Source organism: Erpetoichthys calabaricus, chromosome 17 (genome assembly GCF_900747795.2).
Source record: "Erpetoichthys calabaricus chromosome 17, fErpCal1.3, whole genome shotgun sequence".
Classification (NCBI taxonomy): Eukaryota; Metazoa; Chordata; class Cladistia; order Polypteriformes; family Polypteridae; genus Erpetoichthys; species Erpetoichthys calabaricus.
Window position 1 is genome coordinate 62,246,451 of NC_041410.2, and position 12,852 is coordinate 62,259,302.

General features: G+C 37.2%; 1 protein-coding gene across 2 annotated transcripts in view; it reads left to right on the top strand.

The window, feature by feature from the left end:
- The first annotated feature begins 8,765 nt into the window (after positions 1-8,765).
- Positions 8,766-12,852, top strand: part of ankdd1a (ankyrin repeat and death domain containing 1A) — a 139,586-nt gene continuing 135,499 nt past the window's right edge. For both annotated transcript variants that reach the window (XM_051920232.1, XM_051920231.1), the window contains exons 1-2: positions 8,766-8,860; positions 9,965-10,069. In XM_051920232.1, the coding sequence (XP_051776192.1) occupies positions 8,768-8,860; positions 9,965-10,069 (198 nt within the window). In that variant the 5' untranslated portion in view covers positions 8,766-8,767. The remainder of the gene's footprint in view (positions 8,861-9,964; positions 10,070-12,852) is intronic.

Genomic DNA, 12,852 nt, shown 5'->3' on the forward strand with positions numbered 1-12,852 from the left:
TGTATTTAAGTATGTATTAAAGAGTTCTTAAGAATTTAATGTATTCTGAAAAGCAAATGCTTTAGTTGGTGTACACAATTTAACTAGTCAGTCCATAAATGTTCATAGTTTTAATACAGAAGCATGTAAAATCACTTTATGGCTTTACAGTGATCCCTCGCTATATAGCGCTTCGCCTTTCGCGGCTTCACTCTATCGCGGATTTTATATGTAAGCATATTTAAATATATATATATTTATATATATTTTTTGCTGGTTCACGGATTTCTGAGGACAATGGGTCTTTTAATTTCTGGTACATGCTTCCTCAGTTGGTTTGCCCAGTTGATTTCATACAAGGGACGCTATTGGCAGATGGCTGAGAAGCTACCCAACTTACTTTCTCTCTCTCTCTCTCTTGTGCTGACGTAGGGGGGTGTGAGCAGGGGGGCTGTTCGCACACCTAGACGATAGGGACGTTGCTACCTTCTGTGTGCAGCTGCTTCCTGAAGGACATGCTGCACGGTGCTTCGCATACTTAAAAGCTCAAAGGGCACGTATTGATTTTTGACTTTGTTTTTCTCTGGCTCTCTCTCTCTCCCTGCTCCTGACGGAGGGGGTGTGAGCTGCCACCTTCAACAGCTTTGTACCGGCGGTGCTTCGCATACTTAAAACAGCCCTATTGATTTGTTTGCTTTTCTCTCTCTGACGCGCACTCCGTTGAAGAGGAAGATATGTTTGCATTCTTTTAATTGTGAGACAGAACTGTCATCTCTGTCTTGTCATGGAGCACAGTTTAAACTTTTGAAAAAGAGACAAATGTTTGTTTGCAGTGTTTGAATAACGTTCCTGTCTCTCTACAACCTTTCTGCGCAAATCTGTGACCCAAGCATGACAATATAAAAATAAACATATAAACATATGGTTTCTACTTCGCGGATTTTCTTATTTTGCAGGTGGCTCTGGAACGCAACCCCCGCGATGGAGGAGGGATTACTGTATATTCATGTATAATTACTGATACCATGAATTAGTGTGAGTTTATTCACCCTTTCATCCATGTCCAGAGCACACTAAATATCACTTTTCAGTTATTTAATAATGTAATTAAAGTTCATTCTGTTTAATACTCCCATTATTCCAATTTCTGGGTCATGGGTAGTCAGTGTCAATCCTATTGGCACTGGACAGTGAACAGCAAAAGTGTTGGACAGGACACCTGGCCATCTTAACGAATGAACATTAACACATGGATTGTCAATCTACATTTGACAATCATCCTAACCAAAGTACCCAAAAAAACCCTTGTAAACATGGAGGTGGAGGCAGCAGTGCTAACAATGCTGCCCTCATACAATTTCTATATGCTGTAACAGGTCATTGCCCTTGTGGTATAGCGGGTCCACAGCTCTCAGCAATGGACAGTTTTAAATAAATAATCACCACGCTTGCGGCTTAGCGAGGCGGCGCGGTGGTTGTGTGGCTGCAGCAGTTCTCAGGGCGATTTGCGATGTGGGCATTTCTCACCTAAGTGCACAGGTGAGAGACTGCCTGCATCCGTGATTGTTCCTGGGGCTTCTAATTTGACGCAGCTGCTATGCCCTCTCGATATATAGAAGCGCGAGTCGGCTAGAGGAGGAGATGAAAAAGAAAAGAAAGAGAAAGAAGGAAGAGAGAGAGAGAGAGAGCCGGTGCGAGAGAGCGAGTGCAGGCTCACATGCAGCTGTACAAGAAGCCTGGGTGTTGGGCCGACACCCGGGAGTAGTAGTAGTGGTCGCTTCCGCTGAGTGAACGTGTAGCGGGAGTGACCAGTGAAGGACGACTGGCTGCATAAGGCCGGGAAGGCAGCAGGAGTCGGGTGGCTTGGTGGTGAAGCCCTTGATGTGAGCGTCCTGGTCATCAAGGAAACCAAGTCCCGGGTCTGGGATGCGTGCGTGACCAAAACCAGGGATCGGGAGGCCTCCAGACCGATCGAGCAGAGTGAAGGTCAGCTGCAGAGAGAGCGTCTCACCTGCTGCGGGACCCAGACAGGTGAAACAGGAGAGATGCCAGGTAAAAGAATCACTGGGCTCTGAATTGTATTTTAAAGGACTGCTTCCTGCGTTGTTTTAACCTCATTTTTAAAGGATTGTTTTTTCTATTGTTTTTAACCTCCACTTTTCATTTCTGGTTTTATTGGATTATTTATTTCATGAAGACTGTTTTTTAAGACACTGCACTTGATTAATTTGAACACCTTGTTTTGTTGATTGTTTTAATAAAAGCACTTTGCACTTTTTTACCATCCCCTTGCTGTGTTGTTACCTCACTGATAAGCTCATTGGTAACATTACCGACGGTGTCAGGTTAAGGGCTTCTGTACAGAAGATGTGAGCATGATCGAACCTGCATCGTGACAACCCTCCTGATGCCTCCTCATCATTGAAGTAATTCCCAGCAAGATCAAAATTAGGTTAAAATTCCACTGAAACATCAGAGGAGCACAAAAATAACAAGGCCATCTCTGTCATGTATAGTACAGCTATCAGGTACTTGGCTAACTCAATTGCCCACTTTCAAACACAGTTAAGAACTCCGCCTGTTGCCTCCAATCTCACTCTTTGTTTTCAGTTGTAAATGACAACTATTAAGCCAAAAACATATTGTCAGCCTCTTTCTCTTTATCTAACTCCTGCAAAAGAACATCAAGTCGAAGTTTGAATGTCCCTACAGTCCGTCTTTCTACAAATATGCTTGGAAACCTTTCCCTTAATTCTCTGTGTGAAGAAAACCTTATCAATGTTTGTGCGATAATTATCTTAGTTTTCATCTGATAACCTAATTATTTTTGTTGATGAACTCATTTTAAAGTAACAGCCCGAGATCAACCATGCTAATTCCCTTCATAATGTTGAACACTGTATTTTAACTCTTAATTTGCTTACTTAAAATGAAAAGGTTCCATTTCTGAAATCATTTATCTTTCAATTTCTCTTACCCCTCAGACTTGGAATCAGTCTAGTTGCACTTTTAAAAGGCAGGTGTTTTGTCACCTAACGACTACAGACCAGTGGCACTTATGCCTCACATTATGAAGACCTTTGAGAGGCTGGTCCTAGACTATATGAGTCCTCTTGTGGGAGACTACCTCCTGGAGAACCACAGCAGTTTGTCTATCAGACAAAGATTGGAGTGGAGAATGCAAATATCTGTCTTGTTCACAATGCTTTTTCTCACTTGGATAAAGCTGGCCGCACTGAGAGAATTTTTTTTTTTTTTTTTAACTTCTCCAGTGCCTTCAATACCATTCAGCCATCTGTGTTAAGTGGTAAGCTCAGAGATATGCAGGTGGATGAACCTATAGTGTCCAGGATAATGGAATATCTGTTGGGCAGACCAATGTTTGTGGGGCTCAAGAACTGTTTCTGATACAAATGTGAGCACCACAAGGACCAGTCCTGTGTCCTTTTCTCTTTCTCTGTATACCTCAGAATGTAAATGTAACAACAGGTTATATTACTTGTAGAAATTCTCAGATGATTCTGCACTTACGAAGTATATTGATAAAGGGGATGCAACTTAACATCAGCAAAACCAAGGATGGTTATTGACTTTCACTGCATTAAAGAGCTGCTGTGTCCGGTCACTATGCAGTGAATAGATGTGGAGGTGATGCATTGCTACATGTACTTGGGGATTCACATTAATGACAGGTTGGAGTCATCTCATAACACTGAGGAACTATACAAGAAAGGGCAGAGATAGCTCTTATTTAGGAGACATCCTCTACCACTCAGTGATGGTCGGTGTCATTTTCTGTGCTGTGTTGTGCTGGGCCAGTAACATCACTTCAAGAGAGACCCACTAAATAAACGAATTAAAAAGGCAGGCTCAGTTATAGGATGCACTATGGACATCCTGGAGGTAGTAGCAAAGGAGAGAATTAAAACAAAACTGAGTGCCATTATGATCGATGTTGCACGTCCTCTCTCTGACACATTAACATTGAAAGCTTTCTGCCAACAATTTTTTCAGCAGAAATGATAATGCCTCAAGATAATGCTTCTCTATGATTATAACCGCCAAGTTATAAGTTGTCTTCATTTTTAGTCATTCTGGTGTGTATTCAGACTATACTATAGTTTGTGTGCATGTGTGTGATATCTAGTTATCTTATCTATTTAATGAGATTCTGTAAAAAGCCAAATTCCCCTCTATCTAAAATTGCAAAGTATATTTCAGATGAGGTGCATTGTACTGTATATCATAAGCATATCCTGTACTTGCATTCTTCTTTCATATTTTTGATTTGGTCTCTATAAATCTTTAAATGTCCAAATCTCTCACTCTCACCATTTAGCCCTCACCTCACAATTGGTCCCTGTCCCTTGAATATGCACTTTACTGTCACCCCATATAGGAAGCTGGGAATGTTAAGCTCAAAAATCATACTTGACCAGATGCAGCACAATTTGTTTCCCCTATGACAACGTGTTCTAACTGCTTGTTTCATAAGGAGAGTGCTTTGATTACAGCTTATGGGTGAAACATATTTTAGTTGCACCTCCATAAAGAGCAAAGTTACACAGTTTTAACTATAGTGTCTGTGGCAACCCTGAAGCAGAGGTTTAGTTATCAAAGCAAAGAACTACTACTTTTTTCCACACAACAACTATGAACCTAACTTTACATTTTTAAACAAAAAAGTATTTCAAATAATCAATCAGCCTTGCTAAGTATTACAGATTGTAATTTTTTTTTTTGCTGTGATCAATACGCAAAGTACAAACATCAGAGTTTACTTATTTATTGCTTTTTTGTGGCATTATTTTGAATTTAGACAATCTTTTATTGGTACTTATCTTAAAAAAACACTTCTTTTATATTCCCATAGTTAGCAGATCACTAGCTACAAGAATTCTGGTGAAGGATTTGTGTTCACAGTGTTACAAAGAAGTGGTTTGCAAACCTGTCAATATTTCAAAGTAAGACCATCTCCTTCCTCCAGCTGTCAAGAGCATTTGAAGGCTGGTTTTTAATAAATTTTGAATTCTCCATGGGCTAGAACATGGAGAATTCAAAATGGAAAAAAAAGGAGCAAATATTTTTCATTATGGTTCTGTTATTGAGTTTTTATAGTAGAAATCTTAGTTAAAATATCCATTGTTATGCATGGCTATAGTGTTGACTAAAGATCTGTGGGCATTTTTGTGTATGTGAAGTGTATATCTGAACCAGGGGTTCTCAACATCGGTCCTGGGGGCCCACTGTGGTTTCAGGTTTTTGTTCCAACCAGGTTCATAATCAGTGACAACACCTGATAACACTGATCTCAATTAATTAGCTGGTATTTTTTTTTCTCCTCTTATTCTTTATTAAGAAAGCACCGCAGCATGTTTTACATTTATAAGACTAGGGGGCTTCGCCCCCTGCTCGCTTCACTTGCCAGCCCCCGTGTTTGGTTTTCCGGATACACACTTTTAAGATTTTTTTTTCTTTGAATTGTTGCTATTTCTTTAGTTTCACTTTTATTTCAGAACTTCTGTAAGAGCAATATTTGTAATCTTGCGAGTCCCAATATGCTGAATCTTTTTAATGAGGTCAGGATAGGTTTCTCTGTTTGTAATTTCAGCACAGACAAAACGATCTACATCATCAGCAGTTAATAATTTTTTTTTACAAAGTATAAAAGTAAATAGAGTTCTGCATTGGACTCCTGTCTGTAAAGTTGTGCTATTTTCCTCTCACAGTTCCAAAAGTACATGGGGTTACCAAGGTGATACCCCAGCTTTTGTCTAGGTTTTTGTACAAGGGCTAGACAGAACGTTTTTGACTTCCTGGGGTAAATGTAGCTTTTTAAATAAGCAGACAGATAAATATATATACATGAACAAAGTAACCAATAAATGCATGTTGCGGTAAACTCCGTTTTTGAAATTCTCAAGATTCTTTATTTGTCACATGCATAGTTATACAGGACAACACACAGTAAAATGCATCCTGATCCGCTTATCAAAAACTGTGCAAAGTTAGAAGAATATCTGTTAGATTAACAAAAAGTCATAGATTGAAAGGTAACAGTATAGTAGAACATAATAAATAAGTACAGTTATGTGAATAAAGTAGAATTAAGTGTTAAGGTGCAATAGTGTAGTAATTATTGTGCAAAACCAAAGTTAGACTGGTGCATAGTTAAATGAGGAAGTTTGTTTGTTTGCGCTACTGCGATCTTTACTTTCTTTTTTTATATTTTCTAATTTTCCTACTTTCATATCCTTTAACTTTCTCCACATGTGTATAGCGCCGTTTTTTTTTTTTTGAGCCTTTCTAATTTCACTGGTTTCATAGTCTCTAACCTGCTCTGCATGTGTTTAGTGTCAACGTTTGTAAACGTCTTTATGAAGTTCTACGTTGTCTTTTACTCACTGTCATATAATTCTGAGCTGGATTGGACGTGCTTTTTTTTCAATTCCACTTGTTCCGGGCTGATAATTACTTTCCTTATTTTCTGAATTTGCACCTTGATTATTCTTTTTTGCTCTTTTTTCTGTCCAACGCATTTGAGTATCTTTTCTCCGCGCTGCTTTCTTCTTCACTTAGATGTCGACATCTAATTTATAATGTACCTTATACGCTTTATATGCGCTTTCAGCTCTGGATCTGTGTGTGCTGAAATCCTTCACAAGATTGAATGTTTTGCTGCCTATTGTCTTATTTGATAGATTGTAAGTAGGGCGTGTCTTTGGTCTCGCGGGTCTTTAAAATGTCTTTCGAGAAGATCACGTATCGTAGACTTGCTTTTTGCTTTCCAGGACAGGAGATTTCGTTTTATAATAGATAGACATTTAGGAATAATTCTGCTTGTGCTATAGATTTAAATGCTTAACAACCTTTTGTTGATTTCATTCTATTTTGGCCTTTCTCTGTGCAGTTTGCTCCCTTCATTATATTTTAATAATGACAAACAGCAGAGCAGACAGCCAGGCAAATAGAACTGAATCATGAAAGGCTGCAACTACTTCAGCATTAGACCCACTAATTAGAAAATAATGAATTAATTAAACAATTAGAACACCCGGCAAAAAACTGAATGAAAATCAAGATGAAAATATTGTTAAAAAGGAAACAAAAATACATTTTTCCCCATACAACTGCTTGGTACATTTTAATTATATAATAATATATATTTTTTTTTTTTACCAAACTTAGTTTTCTAATTTCTATATTTGTCCCACAACACAGAATCTGGCAAATAACAATTCACTTAATTAGCACAGGAGTCCAATTAAAAACTGAAGCTGGTTGGAACAAAAACCTGCAGCCACAGTGGGCCCCCAGGACCAACGTTGAGAACCCCTGATCTGATCTGATCTGATCTGATCTGATCTGAACTGAACTGAACTGAACTGTAAGGAAACTGCTTGTGCAAAACGAAAAAAGAGGTTTATCTTAATGTTAAATGTTTAATTATCATGAACTTTTTATTAGTATTCGAGAATCGAACATTGTTTAACTTCTAATACTGTAAATAATTTATTCTAAAAGTAGCTCATTGACGATTTAGTGATGTGTGTCATATATGTTAATGTACATTTATATGTACAGGGGGTCCTTTGGTTACGACACTGTTCCGTTCCTACAACAGTGATGTAACCCGAATTTTGGTGTAAGTCGGAACACACCCTAGCCTAAGTCACTTACCTATCCTAACACATTTGCAAACTCATAATCTAGAACATAAAAACACAACTAAGCCACAGAAAAAGGAAAAGGACATAAATATACTATACTGTACACTGTACCGTAGTAACAGAAAAAATGAGTGTAAAAAAAAAAAAATCCTTACCTTTATTCCTTCTCACATCTCAATTTTTTAAAAAATTTTTATGGAAGTGAGCATTGTAAACTCGAAACATCATATGTCGAGACGTTGTAACTCGAGGACTCCCTGTATGTTCTCCCAGAGTTTTAAATGCACAGTTGTGTACAGTATATTGAAACAATATATTTTAATTATTCTTTCCTCAATTATTGATGTACAGTTTAATCACAAACCTTAAGCTTTATCTCACAAGGAAGCGCCCAGAGCTATGGTTAGACATTGTGATTTACATAAAGTACCATATATAAATATTCCCAATCGGAATTTGGAATGCTGAGGTTGCCATTTTTCCTATTAAATGATTTCACTATGATAGAGTCAAGGTTTTTTCTTCTTAGGTGTATACAATTGACACATTTTTGCCAGAACATTTATTTATATGTTGCAAGCATGCAAGAAATTGTTGCCATTATTTTACTGTAATCCAAGAATGTTGATTATATTGTAGCATGGTGTCCCTGGCAGTTCACACTCCTGCTAAGTATCTCTTGATTTGTTCTGACTTCTTGACTACTCTAATTCTAGAGAATTGTGTCTAGTATGAAACATATATTCTAGCTAATATTTAAATTAAGTATATGAGTATATAAGTATGCCCAGAGAGGGCTGGGTGGTCTCATGGTCTGGAACCCCTGCAGATTTTATTTTTTTTCTCCAGCCGTCTGGAGTTTTTTTGTTTTTTCTGTCCTCCCTGGCCATCAGACCTTACTCTTATTCTATGTTAATTAGTGTCTTATTTTAATTCTTACTTTGTCTTTTTTTTTCTTTTCTTCATCATGTAAAGCACTTTGAGCTACATTATTTTATATGAAAATGTGCTATATATACATAAATGTTTTTGTTGTATATGTGAAACCTAAAGAATTCATCAAAATAAGTTTTTGTAATGTAAAGAATTTGATGATTTTCTAATCTTTTCAGTTTGGAATGAATGCACTTCTGCTGGCTTCCTGGTTTGGTCATCTAAAGATACTACAAATCCTTGTGAATGCTGGGGCCAAGATTAAATGTGATAATAAGGTACATTTAATGTCATCTTAAACAACAGATTAAAAACAACACTTATCTGTTAACTTTAACAGTTGTTTTGTAATAAGGAAACAATGGCAATGTTATAGCAAAGTAGCTAACACTGTTATCTGACGATACCAGGATCCTGTGGTTGAATCTTAGTATGAAGACAGTTTTTGTGGAATCTGTGTATTTCCACTGTGTCTGCAATGTTTTTTTCCCCACTGGGACTTCAATTTTCCTTCCCAGTTTTATTGTGTCCTGTAATGAATTGACTGTTTCACATTGAATTGATTTCTGTTTTTTGCTCCACTGTGACCCTAGTTTGAATTAAGTTGGCTCTGAAAATGGAAGGAGAGATGGATAAACTATTTTGTCCCAAATCAATTAAAGAAATCATTTTTGTTTTATTGGGTAATTCTTGCTTACATTAAAATATATGGGTGCCGTTCCATGGGATTTAAGAGGGTATGTGTCTCTAATGGGACTCTGCTGGCACTAGTGTATATGGTGGTCCTATGTGGCTTCTTCCCATCCACAATCAACTGTCTTTCACCTTGTACCCCCCAATGTTTCTTTTCTATGGCACCTTTTCATTTATGGAAGGAAATGACCCCTAGTAGCCCCCATCTACCCAAACAAGCATGTACGATCTGCGTTTGACATTGTGGACTCCACCTTTATTAAGAGCTGTCTTTTCCTGTCCTGTGTCAGTCTAGTGCCAGCTTTGTTTATAGTAAACTTGTGTTAATTAGGCAATCTTTTAGAGCTTATCTATTAGAGCTTATTATTATAAATTTGGTATTTTCTTTTTTGGGAAAAAAAAAACAAACAATTATTGTTCCTACATTATACCTAGATTATGTCTACAGCACTGGAATGTCAAGATTAATAATAAAATGTGTGTTTGTTAATGTTTTCTTCAGTATAGTTTAATCTGTAACTAAACTTGACCAAACTTTTATAGTGAGAGATTATTATTGTTATTATTATTATTACTAGATTATCTATTACTGTTACTGTTGAGTTATATAATTATGCTTATAGGTGAAAAATAGACATCTTATTCTTATTTGTGTAATATATATGGCCCTTGCTATATGTTTGATTCAGAATGGAATGAATTTGCTTCATTGTGCTGCTCAGAGAGGTCATATAAAGGTCTTGGAATTTATCATGGAGGATCTTGAAGATGTCTGCATTGATAAAGTTGATAAAGTAAGATTATTTTTCTTAAAATAATGACAAATGTCAAGTATAAAGATCTATTGCATGCTTGTTCAGCTTGAATTTAACAAAGAAGCAAGTACATATTTAAAATGTTTCCAGTAAATATCACAGAGATTACTGGTTTGGGTATGAATGTTTTTAGGATTAGAATTTTCCTTTTTCCTTTTTTAAAACAAAATAACATTCTATAGTATGTGTTGAATAAAAAGTATTTTTGCAAGAGATGAAATGATGTGGGCGGCACGGTGGCGCAGTGGGTAGCGCTGCCACCTCGCAGTTAGGAGACCCGGGCTCGCTTCCCGGGTCCTCCCTACGTGGAGTTTGCATGTTCTCCCCGTGTCTGCGTGGGTTTCCTCCGGGCATTCCGGTTTCCTCCCACAGTCCAAAGACATGCAGGTTAGGTGCATTGGCGATCCTAAATTGTCCCTAGTGGGTGTGTTTGTGTGTGTGTCCTGCGGTGGGTTGGCACCCTGCCCGGGATTGGTTCCTGCCTTGTGCCCTATGTTGGCTGGGATTGGCTCCAGCAGACCCCCGTGACCCTGTGTTCGGATTCAGCGGGTTGGAAAATGGATGGGTGAAATGATGTTTCTTCATGCATTTCTAGCAGTACCACTGCTAAATTCATCTGTGTGGCACAGTGCTGTGTGTTACTCAACCTTACATTTATCTAACTTATGGAGAATTAGGTTTATGTTTGCAGTCTACTCCTCAATGTAAAGTTCTAGTGACAGTTAAAAGATGTTTTGTTGCAATTTGATAATTTTGTTTGCTTGTATTTTGATTATTAGAAATTTTTATTTTTATTATTTTGCATGTTTAGTAACATTTTTCCAGCAATCATAGATTAACGATGTTGTCAGTGTGACATGGCAGTTTACAAACTCAACTGCTTCTGTGTCATGGGTTGTTGCTGTGCACCATATAATGAGCAGAGATGAATGATTTCAAAGTGGCCATTTTATATTTAAAGGTGTGCACTGGGTTGCCATGCTTTCTGAACTTTGGTTTTACAAACAAAAGGCACATTTCTGTCATTTTAAAGAGAAAGGAATTTGGAAAGAAAAAAAATCTTTTTCATGTTGACTCATTGTCTGTGTGGAGTTTGCAAATTCTTTGTTAGTGTGTGGATTTTCTTCTAGGTACTTCAGTTTTCATCCCACATTGACAATATATGCAGGTGAAGTTATTTAGAGACTCCAAATTGGCCCCATTGAGTGAGCCCTACGATGGACTTGGCACCGTGTCCAGGTGTTGGATTAATGGGATCTCAGAATGTTAGGTTATGTTGGAAAAATTATTTAACCTTAGTGTTTTTAATCAAGACAATAAATTTAATTTAGTTTTTTCCATTAGGTAAACATCCTGGAAAATTTGAATGATTTGTATTTGAAACCTGTTTGGTACAAAAACTGGAACTCTGCTAAGTAGTTAGAATATTCTGTTACTTCTACTCAAAGTAATGAAATACTGTAGAGATCTTCTCCTTTCAGCTACTCCTGTTAGGGGTCACCACAGCGAATCATCTGTTTCTATATCTTCCTGTCCTCTGCATCTTGCACTGTCACACCCACCACCTACATGTCATCTCTCATCTCATCCATAAACCTCCTCTTAGGCTTTACTCTATTCCTCTTGCCTGGCAGCAAGCATCATTAGCATCCCAACCCAAGCTGACCCTCTAATATATTTGTTCCTAATTCTGTGCATCCTTGTCACACCCAATTCACTGTAGTTGTTTGTAACTGGAGTTTAACTTCCAGTCATAATTACAACAAACTAAAAGAAAACCAGATATATGATGATTTTGTTTGTAATGACATTTCATTTTTAACATAATAAATTTTCCAAATTTAACAATCTTCTGTATAATAATTGTTTGCACATCTCTTGTCTCATTCAGACAAATACAAATGTTGTCACACCTCTGTGCAAAGTTTGAATATATAAATGTATATTGATGTTGGTACATTGAAATTGAAAGTCTGCTTTCAAAAAAGTAAAACACGAGTCACTCACAAAAAATGAGTTTGCACTTTCATATGCTTAGTGCCTGTTTCCCATTTATAGTATATATCGTAGCATTGTTAAACAACAGCACTTTAAACATAATCTGATTAACTTTATTGCTATAAAACAGTGGCTAATTTGGTGCGTTGTGGAGGTACAAAACCACGTTACTCTGGAAAAAGTGAATGTCACACCACACAATTGACAAATTCTCTGTGGATATGTTGTTCTTTCTTTAGTTTTGAATGGGAAAATATAAAACACAGAAAGGCAAACTACACAAAGATAAGTTATTTATCTTACAATGACAAAAAAATTATATTCCATTAAGAAATGCACATAAACTGTGCATTGATTGATCAGAACAGCAAACTCTGTGTATTCTGGTTCATGCCATGTACTTTTTTACCTGTTGCCTACCAACAATAAATTGCCACAAAGCTTATAGGATAGGAATGCCATTAGTACTGTGGAGAGAATAGTCGCTGGGAAAGGTACCTGAGATATAACATGCCAAGCCACACAGCTATTCAAAACATTATGAGAGTGCTCGTGAAACAAAATTAGTCAATCCTCTATAATGAGAGACACTCGTGTTGTAGTCATGGTGTGTTTTATTGCTTATAAATGGAAACTTGAGGGTTTGTGTTTTAAAAAAAAAAGAGCTCAGAGCAAGGCTAAGCTAAAAATGTAGCAGTAGTCAGTTAAAGCACTTTAGATTCTGAAACATTTTGCTTAATTTCTGTCTGCTCCACATTACAATA